This window comes from Pristis pectinata, chromosome 9 (assembly GCF_009764475.1).
Source record: "Pristis pectinata isolate sPriPec2 chromosome 9, sPriPec2.1.pri, whole genome shotgun sequence".
Taxonomy (NCBI): domain Eukaryota; kingdom Metazoa; phylum Chordata; class Chondrichthyes; order Rhinopristiformes; family Pristidae; genus Pristis; species Pristis pectinata.
Window position 1 is genome coordinate 29,958,644 of NC_067413.1, and position 25,754 is coordinate 29,984,397.

The 25,754-nt window shown below is 40.8% G+C and overlaps 1 protein-coding gene across 3 annotated transcripts in view; it reads left to right on the forward strand.

Annotated features, from left to right (window-relative positions):
* The first annotated feature begins 290 nt into the window (after nt 1-290).
* Nucleotides 291-25,754, forward strand: part of LOC127574687 (septin-7) — a 103,885-nt gene continuing 78,421 nt past the window's right edge. The window contains exons 1-2 of one of the 3 annotated variants that reach the window (XM_052023958.1): nt 302-405; nt 7,294-7,482. In XM_052023958.1, coding sequence (XP_051879918.1) covers nt 7,434-7,482 — 49 coding nt within the window. In that variant the 5' untranslated portion in view covers nt 302-405; nt 7,294-7,433. Of the gene's footprint in view, nt 406-7,293; nt 7,483-25,754 lie in introns of all 3 variants that reach the window. The other 2 variants (XM_052023959.1, XM_052023957.1) reach the window with 2 other exon arrangements.

The following is a 25,754-nucleotide window of genomic DNA, read 5'->3' on the forward strand; positions in this document are numbered from 1 at the left end:
GATGCTGGTTATTATACTGCATCTTATTTTGAATTCTCGCTGTGCTACTTGGATATTTCATGATTACCTCTGGACTCTGGACCTATGGGTTTACAACAGCGGTAAGTATCTGAAACCTGAAGTATTTTTTTCACCAACTAAACTTGAATCGTCTGGCTCTCGTGATGATTAAAATTAGAAAGTTTGCTATATATGAATTATCACTTTAAGTTTTGGCTCTCTACTCCTGAGTTTGTTCTTGGTGTCAGTGCTTATATTTATTGATTTTGCTGTAGAAACTAATTGCTGTTATTATGTTACAGCAACAAAAGAATCTTGAAGGATATGTGGGGTTTGCAAACCTTCCTAATCAAGTGTACAGGAAGTCTGTGAAGAGAGGATTTGAATTCACATTGATGGTTGTGGGTAAGTAACTTAGAATATATTGAATATGGCAATCATTACTTTGTCATTTGATTAATAGAGACCTAGTTGAAGAGAAACTAGTGGAAAGAAAAGTCTTGTGGCTATGTGCAGTGTGTAATCCTGAACCATAAACTTGAATATCTCAATCTTATTTCCTCACTGAATGAATTTAGCTAAGAATCTACAGTTATTCATGTTTGGTTGTAAGCTGAGGGCAGATTCTTGCTTGAGCTTTTCATGGTAAGGTAGAATTACCCTGTAACTTGAATAGTGCCTGCAGGAGTTGTACCTTGTGACAAAAGGTGAAAAGATGGAGACAAGTGAGGGACAAATCATGGAAACCCCATTATATTTGAAGCAAGATGGTAGTCTAACAAATGTACTTGAGAAAACTTGCATGTAAAGTCAGATTAAGTATTTTCAGATTGGTGAAAACATTTAGCTCCAGGAGTAAAAACCGCTGAAATTGGATCATTCCTAGTAATAGATGGTATCAGATATTTGTGATGACTCTGCTAAAAGAAAGGAGGTAATCCCATCAGAATGGATGATGTGATCCTGAAAAGACGCAATTAAAGGCAACTTCATATTGCCTTGACTTCTAGACTGCACTTTCTCATGCCACATAATTTTGATGAAGCTCATGATATGTTTTTCCATTTTGCCTCTGAAATTCAAAAGATATGAATAATCTTTAATCTGCCATATGTTCTCAGTTTTATGTTGCTTTGCATTATTTCCATCAGTCTAATGTTTCTAACTTCAAGTGGAAGTGAAAAAGGACAGAAAGGGGTTTAAAAAGTTGGGGGGGGAAGAGGAACCAAATGCTAGGAACACTTGGTTCTGATGAAGGATCTTGAACCGGAGACATTTCTCTTTGTACAGATTCTGCCTGATCTGCTGAGTCTTTCCAGCATTTTCTGGTTTTTTTTGGTTTCTAGTATTTTGTTGATTTTCTGTGAACGAAGGTTCTTGTGAAGCACAAACACTGGCAAAGATCAGTTAGGTGTAAAGAGGTCTGTTTTTGGGCTGTATTATACCACTGCAAGTTTGGGGTATTATTGGAATGTAGAGAACACCTGAGGTTGAAATTGATTTTGTGGGATATTGATTGGAGTTCAAAAGTTAACTGGAGTAGATAATTGTAATGGTGTAATAGCTGAGAAAAGGGGATTGGATTAAGCAGGCTGGCCTGTTCCTTTAACTATAAATGGTGTCTCTTGTGTTTGACATGTTTATCTTAATCTTTGAAATGGGACAATGACTTCATTGTGTGGGAACTTAACACTGGAACAGTTTTCTATGCCCTGTGGTATATTCACGTAAATGTAATCTATATGGTAGTTGCTAAGTTATTGATGGTAATTGCCTGGCTGTAACTAGCATTGTGAGTGGAATCATAATGCTTCTTACTGATGGCAAGTAGATGATTTCCAATTTATGGGATGATTGACCATGAGACTACAATCATTTTATGTGCCGAGTATGCCTGCGGAAAGTTTTACCCCTTGATGTGCATCATCCAGTAAGGCCATATGGATGGAACTTGGAAACAAGAAGGGGATGTTCACCTTGGGACTGCATTATAGTCCCCCCTCCCCCCACCCTCAATAGTCAGTGGGAATTAGTGGAGCAGATTTGTAGAGAGATTACAGATCTCGAGAATAATAGGGTGGCATTAGTGGGAGATTTTAACTTCCCTACTATTGACTGGGCCACGCATAGGTGCAAAGGGCTTGGAATTTGTTAAATGTGTCCAAGAAAGTTTCCTCCCTCAAAACAAAGAGGGCTGTACTAGAGAGGCTACAACACCAGACCTCCTCTTAGGAAACGAGGTAGGGCAAGTAATTGAAGTATTAGTTGGGGAGCACTTTGGGACCAGTGAACATAATTCTATTAGTTTTAAAATAGTTATGGAGAAAAATAGGACAGGTCCACAGGTTAAGTTCTAAACCAGGGCAGGGCCAATTTTGCAGTATATTGCAGAGGTCAATTGGGTGGGACTTTTTATTGGTAAAGGGATAATTTGCAAGTGGGAAGCAGGGTACACTCCTGCTGCTCCTGCAAAAAGAGGGTATGAGATGGATCTGGCAGGCAGGGTTTTAAAAAAATTTCAAGAGATTCTATAGGTATATTAAGAGTAAAAGAGTGGCTGAGGGGAGAATGGGTCCCCTTAAAAACCAGCTGGCTAACTACGTGTGGAGCCACTAGAGATAGATGAGATTTTTAATATTTATCATCAGTTTTTACTGTGGAATAAATGATGGATGCTAAAGAAGTGAGGGGAATGAGTGATGATGCAATGAGCAAACAATTTGGATGTGAATGTGTAAGGCATGGCTAGCAAGTTTGTGAATGACACCAAAATAGGTGGTGCCATAGACATTGAAGAAGGTTATCAAAAACAGCAGGGAAATCTTCATCAGCTGGGTAGGTGGGCCAAGGATTGGCAAATGGCTTTCAATTAAGGTAATGTGAAGTTTTCCATTTTGATAAGTCCAAACCCAGACTTGGACTTGTACAGTGAATGGTTGAACCCTGAGGAGTGTTGCGGAACAGAAGGACCTAAGAGTACAAGTACATCACAGGTAGGCAGGGTGGTGAAGAAGGTGTTTGGCATACTGGCCTTCATCAGTCAGGACAATAAGTACAGAAGTTGGGATGTTATGTTGCAGTTGTACAAGACATTAGTGAGACTGCACTTGGAGTATTGTATACAATTCTGGTTGCCTGTTATAGTAAAGACATCATTAAAATGGAAGGAGTGCAGAGAAGATTTGCGAAGATGCTGCCAGGATTTGAGGGCTTGAGTTACAGGAAGAGGTTGGGCAGGCAAGGACTTCATTGCTTGGAGCATAGGAGATTGAGGGTTGACCTTATAGATGTGTAGAAAATCATGAGGGGCATAGATATTATGAATGCACAGTCATTTTCTCAGGGAAGAGGAACTAAACTGGAGGGCATGGGTTTAAGATGAGAGATGAAAGATGCATGAAGGGACCCGAAGGACAACTTCATGCTCCATACACGCACCAACTTCTGCAAGCTGCCAGAGAAGTTGGTTGAGGCGGGTACAATAACATTTAAAAGACAGTTGGATAAGTACATGGATAGGAGTTTAGAGGGATATGGGCCAAACACAGACAAATGGGACTAGCTTGGTGGGCATCATGGTTGGCATGGATGAGTTGGGCCAAAGGGCTTTCTTCTGTACTCTGATGCTGAGACTAAATTTTACTGGGGCTCCTTGATGCCACACTGTTGACATAATACCTTCATGTCAAGGACAGGAACTCTCCCCTCCCCTCTTTCAGGTTGATGTGGAGATGAATTTGACCTATTCTGTGAGTAAGATGTAGCCAGGCAATTTCCCAGGTAATCAGTGAGATCCCACTGTAGAAAAAGGTGCATTATGATTTTTGGGACTTCTGAGAAATTCATTCAATTGTTTTAAATTGCGGCAGTAACAAAATGTTTAAGCATTGCTACCATGCCAGTAGCCACAGTATAATATACTATTTGTATGATGTAGAATTGAAGCCAAAAATGGAGAAATGTTGTGGTATTCGGTACACTGCATGATGGTATAGCTAAAATTCTATGTGAGAACTGAGCAATGCCAATATCAATCCTAATGTGTGTAGATCCTTATTAAGTGATTTTAGTTTGTAACATTCCATTGGGCATTCTTTGGGGAAGAGTGAGAAATATGCATTTCATAAACATTCCTTGAAATATTATTATTGTACACAAAGTTCTAGTTTACTTCTAGCATTAGTGCATTTGGGTGCATGACACATACTTGAGGTTAGTTTGTGACCTGACTGGTCCTTGGCTCCCTGCTGGATTTCCAGTCAGGAAGGTGCTATCAGTCTGCAGCTATTTGACTAGCAATGTTGGACAAATTATAGAAGGAACTTTCTCTGTGGAAAGCAGCAGTGTGTTGTGATGGAAGTAGATTCAGATGTTTATGAAAATCAAAAGAAACTAACTAATTGCTGGGTTTTGCTCAGTACACAGTAAAAAGCTGTGGGGGGGAAAAAAATTAAGTTATGAAAGGATGAGACTTATAGTAGACCATCTCCAGCAATTGAGGGGAGAGTAAGGGACCTCTGGTAGAAGATTAACTGGAAGAGATACTGAGTTGGACTGTGAAAGCAGATTTGAGATTGGATTAAATTGATGAATGAAGGAAGTGGTTGAAGGGGATGTGAAAGCAGGCTAGATAAATGTGTGGCCTTGGTGAATAGCATTCACAGTAAGTGTTCTTGAATGCCAGCAGCATATTTGATGCACTTACAGCTGAGGTCACAAAGGAAAGATCTAGGAGAGAAACTAAAAACTGCAGCTTTTTTTGTTCCTGGGGTTACATTCACTGTCATTGTCCTAAATTCCAGGTGTGCTGAGTCCAATTGTAAATGAGGTCTAATCATAAACTGAAGTATTTTTCCTAAAGGTTGTCCATTCAGCCAAGCATATTTCTGGCCCCTAAGGTTCGGTTCTGTACTATATGTCACATTTCTGTGACTTCAATTTGGATAGGCTGTCACAATCCAGTGGTTATACACCAAACATGCAATTCCCAGTGGCATGTGAAGCTGATTTGAATCAATTTCGACATAGGAAAACCTACCATTCCATACCTAGCTGTCTGAGATTTCAATCCCACACTGATTTTCAGGTGCCCTCAGGGTAGCCAAGCATGGTTACTCAATGCTGCCTTAAAACAGCCACCTACATTCCAGATCTCAATTTTTAAAGAATGAACTTGAAAGATTTGGCAAAGTGATATTATTCCATATTGTAATAACCTTTCCTTTACAACGATAAGATCAAAATTGCAAGACTTATAAACATTTAGGCAAAGTCCATTGTTGTCATTTTTGTTTTTTCTTAAAGAAATTCAGATTCAGTAAGAATCTGAAGTTTTTCCCCAACACAATGGTTCTGATATATTTCCTTTGGCAATGATTTCTGCTTTCTGGGTGGAGAAACTTCCTGCATTTTTAGATTGTAAAATGTCACATTTCAGATGTTAAATAACTTTAGATGAAGCAAAACAACATGGAATATTTCCTGTTTGAACAATAGATGCTAAATGGTTCTTGAGTGGATTATGGATCCATTCACAAGTTCAGTTTGAGATGGCTGGTTATATTTTGCCTGACTCTGTTTTAGTTGTGCATTAATAATTGTAATTGCTGAAGTGCAGGAAACCTGCCTACTCTGCGAACTCTTGTACCTATTAGATGAATCTCAATAGCTAGAAGAATGGAGGGATAACCTGTGATTATAAGAATAAGTTGCCAGCAGGAAAAGGCAAAATGTCTTGTACTCATATGAGAATAAAGGCAGGAGTGGGTTCTCTGGCCCTTGACTTTGCTCTGCCATTTAATTGGATCTTGCATGATCTGGGCTTCATTTGTGCCATGTTGTTCAATAGCCGGGCTGAACAGAAATATTAAGCATGTAAATTGATTTCCTATTTCCTGCAAACTTTTTGGAAAGCCAATTCCAGATTTCCAGTAAATTGGTGGAAATAATGCTCCCTGGTTTCTAACTTTTGTAGCACAACAGAAGGAGGCCATCAGATTCATGCAGGCTCCAGGAGGCACAATCCCATTCGCTTTGCTTGGTTTCCTGTACCTCCTGCAACTTACTCTCACTTAAACTATATCTATGAACTTCCCTTTTGATGCAAGACTGAGAAGAGCTATCGCAAGATTAAAAATCAGTCTTGGAGAAGGTGTTTGTGATGGCATGATATTGGCAATGAGCATGTGATTAATGCAACTTTGATGCAATATCATATTAGTGAGAAGTTGGTGAATAGAACAGACTGGCTACTAAGGAGAGTGAGCTTGTGAATAATATTAAAATGGAATAAAAGCAGAAAATTCTGGAATTGTGCAGGTCAGGCAGCAACTGTGCAATGAGGAACAGTTAATGTTTTAGTTCACCAGAAATGGAAGTTGTTAGAGAAGCTTAAAGATGCAGAGAAAGAATGAGGGTGGTGTAGGAAGAGATAGCGCAAGATCAGCTCATAGATGGGATGAAAGCCAGGAAAAATTAAATGTAGAAGAGAAAATGCTAGGTGAATGGAGTTGGGAATAGGGAACAAAAGGGCACTTTGTAAATGCCACTCAAAATTAAGCTAGAAATATTATCATCAGGTGGAAATTGTTAAAACCAATGTTGACTCTATTGACCCAGGAAGGATGGCATTTGAAAGATGAGTGCTGTTCCTTAAACTAATCTTGAGCTTACCTGGCCCAGCCAAGCTTGGAGTGGGTTTGAAGTGGAGAATTAAAGTGATGGGTGACTGGAGTGGAGGTTAACCCTTATGGAATGAACTGAGCTATTCTACTTTGTAATTTTAAGAGGGAGTTGCATAGGTGCTTGTAGACTGGGCTACTGATAGTGGACCTTATGCTAACTACTTGATCTTTGGCTGTACAATTAGATCAAAATTATCCTAACCAATCCTGCACATTCCTGTTTCCAAGTACTAAAGTTCTTGGTTCTCTATTCTTTTCAACTAAATGTCTTGAGATTTAATTTTTTGCATGATATATTACATTAGATCCAATTGAACTTGGAAATTCCGAGGACATCCCTGTCTACCAAAGGTGAGGCTAAAGCATTTTCATCCATGTTTATCCAGAAGTTCCAAGTGGATCATCCATTGCTTTTCCTCCTGATGACCTTGTCACAGCTGCCAGTCTTTATTCAATTAACTAACTGCATGTGATAACAAGCAAAAGCTGAGAGCACAAGATACAGAAAAGATCATGGGACCAGTCAACAATTTTGTTTAAGATTTATTTGTGTTTCTTGTTAAGCTGTTCCTGTGCAATACTGGTATGTTAGCTAATAATGTTTGTCTAGCTACATCCTGTACAGAAAAAGCGGGAGCGGTCCAGTCTCGCTAACTACCACCCAACTGGTCTACACTGAGCAACTTGGAAGGTGTCTTTGACGCTACAATAAAGAGAACTTGCCAGTAATTCAGAACCAAAGCACTGCAGATGCTGCAACTGCTCAGGCAGTATTTATGGAAGAGAATTAATATTTCAGGTGGTTATTCTTTTTATTAGATCTGAGTAAAGTTAAAATTTAACTTAAAATTCAGCATAAAATTCAAAAGAAACTAGGGAGGGGCAGAGAGGAAAAAATGTGAAACTAGGAAGACCTGGAGAGTGAGTGAGACGAGCAGTGATGAACAAAGGTAGTAAAGGCTTGTGAAGGACAAAAGCTATGTCTGGAGTAGATGTAAACCCTAGATGAATAAAATCTGATCTTCAGAGGAGCGGGGGGGAGAAAGCTAAATGCTGAGAATGTGAAATGCAAGATGAATGGCTGATTATCTGTAAGTGGTAAATTGATATCGAGTCTGTAATGTACTGAATTGATAAATATGTTCTTTGAGCTTGTATTGTGCTGTTATACTGTTGGAGCAGTGCAGGAGGCCAGAGATGGAGGTCAGCAATTGGAACCTTTGAGTTGTCGCTCAATCTGCAGTTAGATTTCCCAGTGTGAGGGCTGAATACCACATCATAAACTGGAAGAAGTATGTGAATTGCTGCATTGCCCAGAAAGTGTGTTCAAGTCTCTGAAAAGTGGCAAGGGAGTTAGAATTGCATGTGTTGGATGGGAAAGTTCTGTGAGAAGGAGTGTGACCATTGGTGGGGGGTGAGGGTGAACCACTGCCCTGAAGGGGATGGGAAGATCAATGATCACACAATGTTCAATTCCATTTGCAACTCTCCAGAAAATAAACCAGTTCACCAGAAGTTTAACTGCGCTAGCCACATAAACATTGTGGCTACAGAACTGAGCAAGAAACGAGCTGCTAGAGGTCAGGCAGCATTTGTGGAGAGAAATGGACAGTTGACATTTTGGATCAAGACCTTTCACCTGGACTGAAAGGGTAAAGGGTAGGTGGCCAATATAAAGAGGGGAGGGTTGAGATGAGCTAGCAAGTGATATGTGGATCCAGGTGAGGAGGGGTTGGCTGGCAGATGAAGTCAGGTGGGGGAGGGAATGGTGGAGATAGTGACAAGCTGGGAGGTGATAAGTGAAGATATCAAAGGGCTGCAGATTATGGAATCTGATAAAGGCTGCAGAATAGGTCAGAGACACGAGAGACTGCAGCTGCTGGAAATCTGGAGCATCGCACACTGGTGGAGGAACTAGATGAGTCAGACAGCATCTATGGAGGGAAATGGACAGTTGATGTTTCGGGTCAAGGTCTTACATCAGAACTAGAAAGAATGGGGGGGAGATAGCTAGTGTAAAGAGGTTGAGGGAAGGGGTGGAGCAAGTGCTGATGGGTGAAAGGTGGATCTAAGTGAGAGTGGAGTGATAGGCAGGTGAGGGAGGGGGAGAGTGGGAATGATACAAGAAGCTGGGAGGTGATAGGTGGAAGTGGCAAAGGGCTGAAGAAAATGGCAGAGCCTGTGCTGCAGACAGTAGTTTGATGTCCTAAAGCCTTTCCACCATGAATGTCAGGAGTATGATGGAATGTTTTTCATTAGCTTTGAGTGCAACTCTTAACAACTTTTAAGAAACTGAACAGTATAAACTATCCACTACCCTTTAGTCTTTCCATCACTAATGTAACTGTGCATTATCTGCAAACTGAAATGCAGTTACACACATGGTGCTGGATGAACTCAGTGGGTCAGGCAGCATCTATGGAGGGAAATGGACAATGTTTTGGGTCGAGACCCTCCATCTGAACTGGCAGTGCAATAACTTGCCAAGGCTTCTTCAGCAGTGTCTCCCAGATTTGTGATTTCTAGCACTAAGAAAATAAAGGGTAGCAGGGAACTTTGCCACCTACCAAATTTTTTGACTTAGAAATGTAAAGCATTTCCCTCATTGTCACTGGGTCCAAATCCTGGAAATTGCTACCTTTGCCTGCTCTGCCATTCAGTGTGATAGAGGTTGATCATACATTTCTAGATCATCATTGCACCTGATTCCCATTTCTGCCATTTCCCATAGTATTCAAAAATCTAAAAATCTTAAAGTACGATTGAAGTAAATTGAGCAGTTAATATAAGCACCGTGAGAATTTTGTGCTTTTGGAACAATATTTCACTCATGCTAGTCTTTCTAAAAAAAAAAGTTTGATGGCTTTCAGTGGGCTTCTGAAAAATATTGAAGGCTGAGTTGTCCTGAAACAGTATGAAGCTTAAGGTTTTGAATGAAAAGTACTTGGTGATTTTTCATGACAAGCATTTAAGTTGAAAAGTAAAAGACTGCAGATGCTGGAAATCTGAAATAAACATAGAAAATGCTGAAAACAAGTGCTAAAATGCTTTGCATTGTGCTGTTCCTGTGCTTCTGTCCCTTCCCCCTTTCACCTTAAAGCAATAATGGGCTTAGTAGTCACCAGGCTTTGTGGTTTCCTTTGCTGTGTGAAATTTCCTTTAAAGGAAATATGCAGAATATTTGTCATCCAATTAAGACTGCCTTACTTAGCTCAGGATGAAGACCGTTGATAGTAGAAAGATTAGGTTTCACATTAAGCCATTCTCATTATATTCTCTTTCGAGAAGTGATTTTTTCCCCCCCCCCTAACAATCTGTTCTATTTTTATTTAAATAGGAAGGTTGAAGATTTCTGTTGAAACAAAGTTTTGTTTCTGTAGCAGCTTTCATATGGTTGTTTGAGATGAATGGAAGATGGCAATGAAATGCCATATCTACTGTGGAATTTTCAGGACTTGGGGAAAGGTCTTGCAGTGAATTGTAGCAAGGATATCCTTGGAGGGGAGGGGAGTTGGAACTTTATCAATTTTCATCAGAGGCTGTTTGACATGGGCAGCTCTTAAACTAGATCTAAACTCAGATTACTGAAGTAGAAAAATGTGCTTGGGGACCACTTGCTTGAAACTTTGGCTGTTTGTTTTTCACTTTGTGTGGTTACAGCTTGCAGTTTTATTTTGTTAAAGGTATTTTGGTTTGTAATAATTTAGATCAAAATATTGTAAATTCAGAAAGATGATAACTTTATTTTCTTTGTAAAAACTAAAATTGGGAAAAGATGAGATAAATAAGCTTGGTCCTTTTTCGGGAAATGAAGAAGAAATCTTGTCAAGGTTTTGAACTAGCATTCCAATTCACAACATATCAATTTGAGAAATCAGAATCTGGTTTATTATCACTGATGTGTCGTGAAATTTGTTGTTTTGTGGCAGCAGTACAGTGCAAGACATAAAAATGACTATGTAAGGAAATAAATAGTGCAAAAGAGTAATAATGAGGTAGTATTCATGGGTTTGTGGACCATTTAGAAATCTGATGATGGAGGGGAAGAAGCTGTTCCTAAAAAGATTGAGTGTGGGTCTTCAGGTTCCTGGACTTCCTGCCTGATGGTAGTAACGTAAAGAGGGCATGCCCTGGGTGGTGAGGATCCTTAATGATGCTGCCTTCTTGAGGCACTGGCTCTTGATGTCCTTGATGGCAGGGAGGATTGTGCCCGTGATTCATCTTGGGGGGGGGGGGGGGGGGGGGGGTTTCTTTAAAAAGGTATTAGGCATTCTGTTTCCATGACATCCCTTTTATAAGACATCTGTATCTGAGCAACCTTCCATGTTAAAATAATTTGTGGTGACTTTTATCTGGAAATTCTACTGGAATCCAGTACTGGTTTAGGTTTTTAGCAGATAGGGAACTGAGCATATGATAACATTAATTTTCATTCAGGGTGACTTCTGCAAAATTTGGTAATGAGCCACGCTAACTGCAGGCTATGTAGGTAGTTCACAAAAAGCTACAAAATATTTTCATTTAACCATGACAGATTCAGATCAATCTGTTACCTTTTAGTAAACGTCTGCCTGGGTGTCAGATTAAAACCTAATTTAAGTGTAGCCAAACCTGACCTGGAGCCCAAGAGTTTGTGCTTTTTTTGTCACTCAAACTTGATGCATGGGTCAGGTAGCCATACTTTAGTATGGGTGATAATAACATTTGATTGGAACGTGACATTTGTCCTGGGTTTGAAACCCGGGGAAAACCTTCATTAAATTTAATTGCATGGCACATCATGAGTCTGTGAAATTCTTTTATATTTAATTAAAGATCTCTGTCCAGTCATATGAAGAACCAAACCACATCAGGATAGGTTAATTTTTCACTTGCTTGGGATAGCCAGCTCTTTGGCAAAGCCATTCCAGTGATATTAACACAGTGCAAAACAATCATGGTGCAAACTCTGATTAGTTCTGGGACCACATGGCAAAGGCTGTTCTTAGTTACACCACCATATCCAGAATTGTTAATATGAAAGTATTTTAAAGCCTAAAATAGGAATCTCTATTTTAAAGAGTTTGCACTGGTTACAAACACAGTTTTGCAAAGATCATTGGCATGAGCCCTTGCATATTTTTGCTTTATTTAAATGTTTGAGTATTTTTTTTCCTGAAGCTTTCTGTTGTGCAATTTCAGATTTGAGTCCATACATAGATCATTTGAAAGTATCTTAATCTTAAAATTAGTCTGACTTGTGAATAATTATCCATTATTAGTATGTAGCTTTTGATCTTCTGGACTGTTGCTTTTCATTTACGATATTCTCAGTCATTTGGCAGTGAATCAAACCAGGCCCCACTTAAGCTGTTTAATGAGGTTACAGGTTGTGATCACCTTTAACAAGGAAAGAATCCATTGATTTATGTCCCTGTAGCCCTTTAATATTTTACTATTTAGTTAATGTTTCGTTTTACAAATGAATTGCAGCCACATCTGCCTATTTCACTGCTGAAGTCTGTCTGTGTGCTCTTCATAAGTGACATGTTTCCTTGCAATCTATCTTCTGCAGATAGAGCCCTGTGATGTGTTTCCTGAATGTTGAATAAGTCCAAGCCACAATATTGCAATGTGAAGGGAAGTTAGGGTTTAGTTTCCAGGTGTGTTTGAAGACAAAACTTGAAATGAAACCTATTACGCTTGGTTGATGAAACAAGAAAACTGAAGCTGCCATATTTGAAATATTTTTAAAAATATCCATTTTTTAATGTTTATTATGCGGTGGATTTTTTTGCTTAGCTGTAGTTGCAGCCCTCGACATGCCAACTATTCCAAACCATTCCTTGCTGACATTTCTTGTTTGTGCCTTGAGCTCATCTAAATCTTGGCTGGCATGACCTAGCCTGTGCCCTGTCCTGTTCACCAGTTACTCTTCTGCTCACTGATGCATTTTGGCTCCAGGTTTAACATTATCATCCTTGTTTCTTAAATATTCTGCAGTGTCTCTCTATCTCTGTAACCATGCTTTCCTTCCTGTAATTCTAACAGTGGATTATCCTCAAATGTAATCATCCCTGCCTTCGTTTGATGAACAGGACATCAGCTGCCTTACGTAACCTGTTAAGTTTGTCTAATGGTGCTCTTGGGAAGTGCTTTGTCGAAAGTGTATATGCACGATTTGTTATAGAAAAAAAGTTCCAGTTCTGTATACCAGTAGACTGTATGCAAGTGTGGTATTTTCCCTATTTACCTTTGCATGTTGTATTGTTGAAGATGTGTTTATGGCAAATTTAGCAAACTTCATTGTAGGATAGAGCTTGAGCATTATTTTGTAGTGTCAGTACGTTTTGAACACCACAAAGTTTCTACTTTCTGTCCCATACTCTTCTAAAGTTTGCTGATTTTTTTGTAATAATCTGATGTCTGATATTTAACGGTAATAATTCAGATTTATTGCTGCATGATCAAATTGGGCAGTTAGAAACTGGATTGTTAGAAATGTATCCATTGCACTTAATATGGTTATGATGACTTGGTACTCAGATTTGTTTTAAATCTGAGTTTTCAAATAGCACAGCTGGGGTCTTTTGACCAAAGGTAAAACTACTTGTAGCATTAATATTGTTCTCTCTCCAGCTGTTCTCCCTTGAGAGTCCAGTATCACTTAGGGGAACCATTCCATTGCCTCGTGACAACTTTCAAATGGTACCTTTTGTATATGAAACCAGACAGTTGCTGCTCTTTGTGGATGAGGTTAGAACACAGCATGTTGTCCAGTCACCCCCTTGTCTCTCTCACCATTCGGTAAAGTGGCCTCAACATCACTTTCCTACTCGCCTCATTCCCTTTGATTCTGCTGTAGAAAATTCTAAAGAGTCACTGTCCTTTGAGAGAAGAAAATCCTCCTCAATTCCTTCTGAAATGATGACCTATATTTGAAATCCTGCCCTCGAGATGCACCTACTAGGGGAAGCATTTATTCAGCATCCTCCCTGCCAATCTCTCTCAGAGTGTTAAGTTTCTTTGAGATAATTTCTTAAATCTCAATAATTATAGGCTCAGTTCTCATCATATGCCAATCCCTTCATCCTAGGAATCAACCTGGGGAACCTTCTGCCAATGCAAGCATATCCTTCCTCACACATGGAGACCAAAACTGAACACAGGACTCCAGATGCAGTCTTGGCAGTGGCCTGTAAAGTTGCTTAAAATCTTTTCTATTATTACATTCCATGCCCCTTGCAATAACAGCCAGAGTTCCATTAGTCTTCCTAACTTGAGGTACCTGTAAGCTAACCTCGAGTCTCATGTGCCTGGAGCCTCACGTTCAACTGTAGAGCAACCCTATCCTCACTTGACTAAAATAGTTTACTTTTTGCTCTTCCTTTCAAAGTGAACGACCTAACAATTGCCCCATTAAACTTTATCTGCCAAATTCATGCCCACTCAAACTGTATGTGAGCTCTTTGTGCCCTTGCAACTTGCTAAACTACCTATTTTGTATAATCAATACCTTTTGCTATTCTCTGTCCTTTTTACCAAATCCAGGTGAAAGTAGTGATGCCCCAGCACAGATCGCTGTGGTTCTTGACTAGTTATTGATTGCTAATCCAAAAATGACCCTAAATCCTGATTCTATTCTGTTATCCTCCTATTCATGCTGTTGTATTTCCTTAACTCACTATGTGCTTATCTTGGGGACTAATTTTTTGTGGTACCTTATGCCTTTTGAAAATCCCCAAAACACTGCAGATTATTTGATGGTGTGCAATATCAGACAGCTGTATTCGTTCAGCAATACCTCCTGTAGTGGTGGCACTTGTTACTTCACCCTGACTGAGATTAGTTAATTCAGAGAGACCAAAAAGCAAACAGGAACCTGGATCCTGACTGTGCCATTTGGTTTTTAATAGTTATGGGACTATCAGTTAGTTTTGAGGTTGGACACCAATCAATTATGGGAATATTTAATATTTTGTCTTGTTTGGAACTATACTCTCGTCAGTGTTATGGACACGTCAAAAACTTTGTCCATTGTTTTACTGAAACTTTATTGATGACTTTAATTTTCTATGACCAGTTTACGTTGAGCACTGTCATATTGGAAGACGTTTTGATAAGTGATTTTGTAAATGATTTTCTGGGAAGTTTGCTCTTCACTTGGAGAGGGGAGGTTGTTAGTTTGTTATCCCATTCCTCTAGCAGGAGAAATTCATAGAGGTGGTGAAACCACATGCAGTTTAAAAATCCCAGAGGCCAAGTGTACAGATGTTTGACAAAATGGCATAGCTGTTTGGCTTTGGAGCTTCCACGTTCACCCTTTGTTACAAATGCTGAGCTTGTTCATTAAAAGCTACTACAGCAACAAATACTTGGATTTATATAATGCCTTTCTGCAGAGAAAGAAAATACAAAGCAATTTGCTTGTAATTGGCAAAAACTGATGCCAGGCTTGAGGTGATGTTCAGTAGAGGCAAAAAACAACTTGGTCAGAGGTGTTTCACTGGTTCATTGTTGCCTAATCTGGATGGTAATGTGGGTAATAGAGAGATGGAGACTGGAATTGATTTGGCTGGATACAGGTCCTCTCCAGCAAATGACCGCCCCATACATGTGAAAGTTTGGGAGACTGGGATGGATTTTGTGGCTGCTGGGAATGGGCCATTTCCAAGTGACTTGCACCCCCCCCCCCCCCCCCCCCCCAAATACAGAGCTGCAATAATTCAATAATTGGGCGCCAGGTCGAGCCAAGCAGAGCTGGCAGCATTGAGCAGACTCACTTGCTCAGAGTCAGTGAGACCAGCTGGCTGCCACTCTTCTCAAGCCTACTTGCTCTCTCATCACAGCTACTTCAGTGACCCTCTCCCACAGTTTTTCATTTCCAACAGCATTTCTCAGGAACAGAACCCTGTCATAACCTGGGGAATGCCTGTATATGACAGCTGAATCTCTCAAATGTCTTTTTGAAGTTGATGGGGGACAACATTGCAGACAGTGGAACAGAGGGGTCAATCTCTGGCACGCTCCAGACTTGGTGGTGGGCAGGAGAAGTGGTCTCACTGTAAATGAGACCCTTTTTTTTGCAGTTATCAAAATCTCTCCAAGGTTGGTTTAGTGGCTAGAAAATTATTTGTAAACCTTTCAACATGTTTTTCCTACAATAGTCCACTATGATCTACACTTTAAGGAATCATACTTAATGTTGCTGCTGAGTATATACAAATGTATTTATTTTTGTCCAGTGCTATTCTTGTATTGATTTTTCATTGTGCCAATTTGTCCAGTTAAAACATCCTTTAATTTTACATTGAACATGACGTTGGAGAGCTGTCCATTTTTCCAACTGTTTTTCTTCAAATTTTATCTAATTATATAATTGCTATGTTTTTATTACAGTGTTAAACACTGAAATTCCAGGAACATGGAATGTTATTTCAGTATTATTGTGTTGAAGTTAAAAGCTCACTGCTTTTTGGCAAACCATTTGCTCATTCTGTTTGATGTACAATGATCTGACCCGGTTCTTCACCCTGCTTCCCAAATTCATTTCACCTTGTACCCCAACTACAATTTTTTCAATGGCTCCTATGTTGCGCCACAAACATCCCTTGCATTTGTATCTAGTGGTTACAACTTAATTTAAGTAAATATTATTTGCTGTTGTGTAATGCCCTCCCCAATCTTGGGCACTGCAAAGTGCATTGCAACCAATTTAAAAAAAAATGTGGGAAAGATGGTAGCTAATTTGTCCCACAGCAAATTCCCGTATAGCATTGAAATGAATGACTGGGAGTCTCAGCTGTTGGTTTGGGCACAATTGATAGGCCCCTGGTAGAGCTCCTTTGGTCTTCAAACAATTCTGCAGCATCTTTAATATCTGCATGAAGCTTTCCTCTGCTGGTTTCTGTGCACAGTTGCTGCTTAACAACTTATTTGACATACAAAGTTTGGCAGTGCAGCATTCCAGTAACTACTGTTTACACTTCAATCCTTCTCTCCTCAACAATGACAGAGAATTTAAAATATCCAGTATGATGTAAATAGAACAAAGAACTCTGAAATTCACCAACATTATTTGTAACATAATTTAAACACGGGACACAGTAGAACAGCCTGTAGAGCTGCTACCTCACATCTTGGTGATCTAGTTTCTATATATTTGTTTTGTTGCCAGATACTTGGGATATTGGAAGAGGCACAAATGGTTGTTTCTGTGAACAATTTTTTTCTTAAACTGCTACTTCACAAGGAATCTTGACAGACAAGAGTGAGCAGGCTACAGAGCCCGGAAACCAACAGAGTAGATCCAGGAAACTGTTGCCTCTTCACCTTCACTTGCATCATAAATTTTCTCCAATCCAACTGGTATTTTTGTTGCACACTCAGACATGAGCCTGAACATTAAATCTGTAACCCTGTCCTACTTATAACATGGAGTCACTAAGCTTTCATTTTATTGAACTGTCCATAAAATGCTGGGAGAGACTTGATGCGATGAATAAACTCCTAAGCTGATTCTATTCTATGAAATTGTAACTTTTTCATTCTTGGGTGTCGGCTTTGCCAGAAATGACATATTGCAGCTTGTGTCTCAGTTTAAAGGTTCAGCCAAAAGCAGAAAGTGACCAAGTTAACAAACACAAGCAGCTGGTAGACTCGACCAGAAGAGCTGGTCAGTACCTCCAACAACGCTGTCTCCCTGTGGGTGACCACGATACTTGTTGCCATAGCTCAGATCAGTTGAACAGACTGGACAACACTACTGGCTTTTGCTAGGACAGCTTTACACCACATTGATCCCTTCATTTACCCATTGGATTGTAATGTGTGGCTTGTCCACATTGTAAAGATGGCCAGGATCTTATGGCAGAAATGAAATTTATAGCATACTGTTACATTTGGGATTTTAATAAAGCTATTTAATGTATTTCAAGAGTTGGGTGTTCTTATTTGAAGAGTGAGGCAATTAATTCTGGAAACAACCTGTTAAGGCAGCTGAATGTGGTTTTGTATCTTATTGTGATGCATGTTGTTGAAGGCCTTTTTCATAAAGGTTTGGGTATTGTATATCAAGTTTGGTCAATTGGAATCTAGAATGCAGATTGGTGTTCCTCTCTGTGTTAAGAGACAGTTTGCCCCTAGGTTCTGGGGTAATGAAGGTTAATCCTGGTCCTGGCTTTATCCTCTCCTTTACACTTTCACATGGGGAAGTGTCTTGCTTAAACTCCAACTCTTAGCAAAAGGACAAGATTACGAGTAAACTATGTCCCTCAGGGTTGAGAACAACCTGCTCCCACTCGAGTTCAGTGGGTTCTCAATTGGCTGAAAAGGCCGATGTCAGATCCATTGACGCTGCTGCTGCTAGGTGCTGTGTGAAGTGGTGCTTTTCTTCAGTTTTTGTGGTGCTTCCATGTGCTCCCAATGAAATAGACTTGAGATTCTGTCTACTATCCTGAATATATCTCCATTTTCAATACTGATGGGCTAGGGATTCTTGTGAGTTGGTGGAGATATTACACATTTTCCAGGAGGTTTTGAGAATATCCTTGAATTATATTTTTCCTGGGAACTTCTCGCCACACTGGAGCTCAGTTTAGTGTCCTATTTGGAAGTCTGGCATCAGGAATATGAATGGCATGATATACCTATGAGAGCTGGGTGAACACATGAACACAATTAAAGATTTGTTGCTCAGGATATCAACCTCTGGGAGGATGCTGATACTGTTCTGCTTATTGTACTAGTGAATTTGGAGTACTTTGCAGAGATGGTGTTGGTGCTATCTCTTCAATATTTTGGAGTGCATGCTGTAAGTAGTCTACATCTCAGATGTGTACAGAAGGGCAAAGATGGGTGTGCACAGTAACCAGGATGTGTGTTGGGTTCTAGGTCTTGAGCTTTGAACATTCTTTACCTGAGAAGAGCAAAGGTTGTGCTGGCACACTGAATGTGGTGGGTAATTTCATTATTGATGCCCATCTTCACTGAGCAGTCATTCTTGAGATACAGGAAGAGGTTTGTTTTCCAGGAATTCTCCCTGCATCATTATTATCAAAGGCTGATGTGAAGTTGGGGCAGGCTGGTGGAGGAGCTCGGTTTTGTGGAAACTGAGTGTAACACTGATTCTCTCATTTGCTTCAGTGAATAGTCAATTATGACTTGAAGCTCAGCCTCTTAACATGAATGAATGAAGTTGTAATGACTTTAGTTTTAGAATAGAGGTGATTGGGTTCTCAGTCTTTTAGCTTCACTCCAATGGGAATGGAGTTGAGGTATGTATCGGTGTAAGAAAGATTGAGGAAATCAGCTTTCTTGACATATGCACTGATATCAGTTCTGTTGTAGACCTGTTGAAAGCATAGCCTATCTACCATGCAGCATGTATAGGGTAGAGATGAATTTCTGAGGGTAGCTAAAATTGAGAAGGGTCGATTGACAGAATCTTAGGTTATAATGTGAAGAAAAGACCACACATAAAGTTTGATACTGCTCCCTGTGTTTCTTTTGGGGATTGACACGTGGTGAAGACCATGTCCATCATATCTCTGGATGGATGAATCAGGGAGCCATCCTTCAGCTACTGTGAAGAGGCCAGTTAAGAAGACCCTTGTGTGACACTATCTATGGCAGGCAAGTGAGAAACCCTTTTGTAGTTGGTGCAGTTCGATTTGTCTCAGTCTCCTAATTGGATTTGACTTTGTGTCCCAAGGAATGAGTACTGCTGGCAACAGTGTTCCATGCTGACCTCCAGGGCTGTCCAAGGTGTTCTCCTTGTGACTTTGTTTCTTCAAAGTGCTCTGGTTTTCTCCCACATTCCAAACAGACATGAATTGATAAGTTAATTAGCCACTGTAATCCACCCATACTTTGTAGGTGAGTGGTAAAATCTGGGGAAAATTGAAAGGATGGATTGTTAAAATTAGGGGAGTGGGAATGCTCTGAGCTAGGATAGACTTGAACAATTAAATGGCCTCCTATCATAAGGAAATATGGAAATGGGATGCTATTCACAATATTTCTGACAAAGCTAGGGATGAGAATGATGATGAAGATGCAGAAAGGCTTCAATGGGATATAGACAATTGTGTGGGCAACTGCACCACATGGAGTACCAGGTGGGAAAAATGTGAGGTTGTCACCTCACTAAAAGCATAGGTGCTGAGAATGTTCTAAATAAGAGATGGTGTTGCTGTTCAAAAGGACTGAGGTCTCTTTGTATACAAGTTACTGAAAACTAATGTGCAGGTGCAGCAGGCAATTAGGAAGAGAAATAATCAGTATAAATGATGGGTACAAATGTAAAAGTGTACTTTTTCAATTTGCAGAGGGCCTTGGTGAGACTGCTCCTGGAACACTGCATACAATTTTGGTCTCCTTGTCTCAAAAATCAGAATCAGGTTTATTATCACTGACTTGTATGACATGAAATTTGTTGTTTTGTGACGGCAGTACAGTGCAAAGACAGACATAACTATAAATTACAAAATGTAGTGCAATAAAAGAAAGTGTTAATGGATTCATGGACTTTTCAGAAATCTGATGGTAGAGGGGGAAGAAGCTGTTCCTAAATCATAGTGTGGGTCTTCAGCCTCCTGTACCCTCCTCCCTGATGATAGTAATGAGAAGCAGGTATGTCCCAGATGGTGAAGGTCCTTAGTGATGGATGCTTGAGGCACTGCCTCTTGAAGATGCCCTCAGTGATAGGGGAGGATTGTGCCCATGATGGAGCTGTCTGAGTTGACAACCCTCTGTCTCTTGCAATCCTGTGCAGTGGTTGCATCACAGCCTGGTATGGAAGCTCCAGTCAGAATGCTCTCCACTGTACATCTATAGAAGTTTGCAAGAGTCTTTGGTAACATACTGAATCTCTTCAAACTCCTAATGAAATAGAGCCACTGGCATGCCTTCATGATGGCATCAGTGTTGGGCCCAGGAACTTGAAGCTTTACTTAAAGGTATACATAAGATTCACAAGACTGATTCCTGGGGTAGCGGGTTTGTCAAGGAAGGGGAAATTGTGTAGGAGCAAACAATCTGCTGGAGGAACTCAGTGGGTTGAGCAGCATCTGTGGGGTGAGAAGAATTGTTGAAGTTTTGAGTCAAACACCTATGTCAGGACTAAGAGTGGAGAGGGCAGATGGCCAGTATAATGAGGAAAGGGGGAGTGATGAAATGGGGTGGTGGGGGTGAAGGATAAACAGGCAGGTGGATAATAGATGGAGGCAGTCCAAAAAAAAGGCAGATGGAGCTGGGGGGGGGGGGGGGGGGGGGTGGGGGAGGGAGGGAATGCAGGTGGAAACAGCTGCTGGAGGGTGATAAGCAGGAACACAAAGGCCACAAGTGCTGGAATCTGATAAGGAAAGAAGGTGATAATGGGAACCATTATAGGAGAGGTGAAAAGGAGAAGGAATCAGAACCAGATTTGGGGGGGGGGGGGGGGGAAGAGAAGAGAAGATGAGAGCTGATGGGCAAAATGTGGGTAGTAGTTTGATGGAACCAGGAGGGGTGGGGAAAATAGGGGTTGAAGGAGAGGCTTGGGGGGGGGGGTGGGATTGGTTTTGGGAAAGGACAAAGGGGACATTTTTTTGGGGGTGTGGGTGGGTGTTTGAAATAGAGGTGAGGATTACCTGAAAGTGGAAGATTCCATTTTCATAAATACCATGTTCTTCCTCTAATTTGTGAGCCTCAGCCTGGCAGTGGAGAAGGCTGAGTGTGGGAATGGGAAGAGGAATTGAAGATTGTGTAGGGTAGACCTCTTTAGGGATTAGAAGAATAAATAACTTCATTTAAATGGACAAAACTGAGGGCTCAACATGGTGTAGTTATGGAGAGAATGTTTTACTTGGCCAGGAAGTGTACATAGAACATTACAGCACAGTACAGGCCCTTCTGCCCACAATGTTGTGTCAACATTTTAGACGTGTAGAACAAAGGGTCAGTTTCAAAATGGGGGTTAAGCCATTGAGATCTGAAATGAGAAATTTCTTTACTTGGAGTGGTGAATATTGCACCCTGGAGGACTGTGGACACTGTCATTGACACAGATCAATGGATTGCTGGATACTAAATGAAGGGTGAATGAGATGGTGTTTGATGGTGAGACTGGCATGATCTTGAATAGCTTAGCAATCTCAAATGGCTGAAAGGTCACGTACTGCCTCTTCTTGTTTCACTTGAAAATGCAGTACATTTTCAGGAAGTTATGGAAGGCTTTTTCAGTTCTTCTGCATTGTGCTACATGGCCAGATTTGAACTTTTCTTGTCAGCTTGCAAAGGAATGCAATCTCCTCAGTGATGTCTGAAATCCCTAACCAAGGAAAAGTATCTGACATGAAAAAAAGGTTAGCTTTTTGAAAACAAATCATCAGATCATAGCTGATCTGGCTGTGGACTCAGCTCTACCTACCTGCCTTTTCCCCATAACCCTTAATTCCCCTACTGTGCAAAGATCTAACTGTCTTAAATATTCACAGATTCACTACTGTGGGGGAAAAGCAGTTCCTCCTCATCTCAGTACTGAATCTGGAGGCCGTGTCCCCTAGTTCTAGTCTCACCTACCTGTGGAAACAACATTGCTGCCTCTTATCTATCCCTTTCATAATTTTATGTTTCTATAAGATCCCCTCTCATTCTTCTGAATTCCAGCAAGTATAGTTCCAGGTGACTGTCTCTCCTTAGGCTAACCCCCTCAACTCCAGAATCAATCTGGTGAACCTCCTTTGCACCACCTCCAAAGCCAGTACATCTTTCCTTAACTAAGGAAACAAGACCTGCATGCAATACTCCAGGTGTGGCCCAGTTGCAGCATAACCACCCTGCTCTTGGATTCAATCCCTCAAGCAATGAAGGCCAACATTCCATTTGCCTTCTTGATAACCTGTTGCACCTGCACCAACCTTTTGCTATTCATGCACAAGCATTCCCAAGTCCCTCTGCACAACAGCATGCTGCAATCCTTCACCATTTAAATAATAATCTGATCTTCTATTTTTCCTTCGAGTGGATGACCTTGCATTAACCAACATTGTACTCCATCTGCCAGACCCTTGCCCCTCACTTAACCTAGCTATCTCTTGTACAGAGGATACAGAGTTTGCAAATTTGCTTTTCCATTGTTTAGTGTCATCAGCAAACTTATGTATGATACACTGTCTCCTCTTCCAAATCATTAATGTATATCATGTATAGTTGCGGGCCCAGCACTGACCCCTGTGGCATCCTGCTTGCCACTGATTGCAAACCAGAGAAACACCCATTTATCCCAGTTCTGCCTTCTATTGGTTAACCAATCCTCTGTCCATGCTAATATCTTACCCCCCAAATCCATGCATCATTATCTTACGGACAAGTCTTTTATGCAGCACCTTAGCAAAAGCCTTCTGGAAATCCAGGTATACAACATCCACCTGTTTCCCTCTATCCACTGTGCTCATTATATTGTCAAAGAACTCCAGTAAGTTTGTCAAACAGGATCTGCCCTTCCTGAATCCATGCTGTCTGCTTGATGGAACCTCTTCTATCCAGATGTCTTGCTATTTCTTCCTTAATGATAACTTCAAGCATTTTCCCCAACTACAGATGTTAAGCTAACTGGTCTATGGTTACCTGCCTTTTGCCTACATCCTTTTATGAACAGTGGCATGACATTCACTGTCTTCCAATCTGCTGGGACCTGCCCAAAGTCTAGAGAATTTTGGTAAATTATCAAACACCTCTACTGTAACTTCTGCCATTTCTTTCAGTACCTTGGGATGCATCCCACCAGGATCAGGGGACATCTACCTTTAGGCCTACTAATTTGGTCTTTAGTGACATTAATTGTATTGCATCCATAATCTCTTTTTGGCATGTTAGGTGTTTTCTCCACCATGAAGACCGACACATAATAGTTGTTAAAGGCCTCAGCCATTTCCACATTACTCAATATTAATTCACCCTTCCAAGGGACCTACAGTCACTTTAGCCACCCTTTTCTGCTTTATATAATAACTTCTGTTTTTATATTTTGTGCTAGTTTACTTTCATAAAGTATCTTCCCTTTGCTTATTGCTTGGTGGTTCTTCATTGCTTTAAAGTTTTCCTAATCTTCCAGTTTCCCACTACTCTTGGTGATTATGTATGAGTTTTCAACTTGATGCTGCCTTTTATTTCAGTTATCCAAGGCTTACTGTCCTTGCTTTTAACTGGAATATAGTTTTGTTGAGCACTGAAAAATCCCTGAAAATTCTTCCACAGTTCCTCAACTGTCCCAACACATATCCTGTGTTCCCAGTCTACACTAGCCAACTCCTCCCTCATCCTGAGGTCATCTCCCTTGTTTAGGCATAATAGGCTGGCTTTAGATCAAACTATTGTACCATCAATTTGTATGAGAAATTCAATCATTATGTAGTTGGGGATCCCCTTGGAAAGAGGATCCCCAACTACAAGATCATTAATTTTACCTGTCACATTGCACAGGACCAGATCTAAGGTAGCATTTTTCTTTGTAGGTTCACTAACATGCTGTTCAAGAAAGCTATCAGAGATGCATACTATGAAATCCTGCTCGAGACTGCCTTGACCAACTTGATTCACCCAATCTATATGAAAGTTAGTCCCCCATGACAACTGCCGTTCCATTCTTACAGGCATCAAATATTTCTTGGTTTATTACCTGTGCCACTATTATTCAGTGGCCTATAGACAACCCCCACCAGTGATTTTTTTCTTCCCCCCCCCCCCCCCAACTATTCCTAATCTCTACCCAGATGGACTCAATATTCTGCTCCCTAGATCTTTTATCTCAATCACACTGATCTCATTCTTAATTGAGCTACCCCACCTCCCTTACCTTCCTTCTGTATTACCTGATACCCATGGATATTTAATTCCCACTCATCGCCACCCTGCAACCACATTTCTGTAATAGCCACTAAATTATACTGATTGTATTGATTTGTGCTAGAAGTTCACTGACCTTGTTTCGAATACTATGGGCATTCAGATAAAGTACTCTTACATTCATTGTCCTTTAAGAATCTAGTAATCTTTGTCCTTTGAGTTTCTTTATTGTACTCCACTCTTACTTTTTCTTTGCTAACTTTTGCTCTGGTCTCAGCTTTGGCTTCTCTTTTTGCATGGATTCCCCTCCCCCTGTCATTAGTTTAAACCCCTCCCCAACAGCACTAGCAAACAATCCCTCTGGGGTGTTGATTCCAGTCCTGCCAAGCTGTAGACCATCCGGTTTTTACTGGTCCCACCTCCCACAGAACTGGTTTCAATGTCCCCGGAATCTAAAACCCTCCCTCCTGCACCACTGTTCAAGCCACATATTCATTCCTAAATATACTGCTATTCCTACTCTGGCACATGTAGTAATCCTGAGATTATTACTGTTTGAGGTCCTACTTTTTAATCTCTCCTAGCTCCCTAAATTCAGCTTGTAGGACCTCATCCTGCTTTTTTCCTATATCATTGGTAGCTCCATGTACCATGGCAACTGGCTGTTCACCCTCCCCTGCAGCTGGTCTGAGACATCCCTGACCCTTGCACCTGGGAGGCAACACACCAACCAGGAGTCCAGTTTATGGTCACTGAAGCTCCTGTCTGTTCCCCTTACCATGGAATCCCCTACCACTCTTTCTTGCCCTCCTGTGCAGCAGAGCCACTCACAGTGCCATGTTCCTGGCTACTGCTATTGAGCCATCTCTCCCAACAGTATCCAAAGCAGTATATTTGTTTAGAAGGGAGATGACCACAGAGAACACCAGCACAACCTTCCTGCTGCTTCTTTGCCTGTAGGTCATCCATTCCCTTTCTTTCCCTGGGCCTTTGAACTACAGTGTGACCAACTTGCTAAATGTGCTATCCACAACATTCTCAGCATCACAGGTGCTCCAAAGAGAATCCATGCACAGCTCCAGTGCTGTCATGTGGTCCATCAGGAGCTGCAGCTCGACATACTTCCTGCAGACAGTCATCAGGGACACTGGCAGCCTCCCCAAGTTCCCACATTGCACAGGAGGAGCATGACACAGGCCTGAGCTCACCTGCTATGACTAAAAAGCTTTGAGGGAAAATAGACAGGAAAAAAAATAAGAATCTACC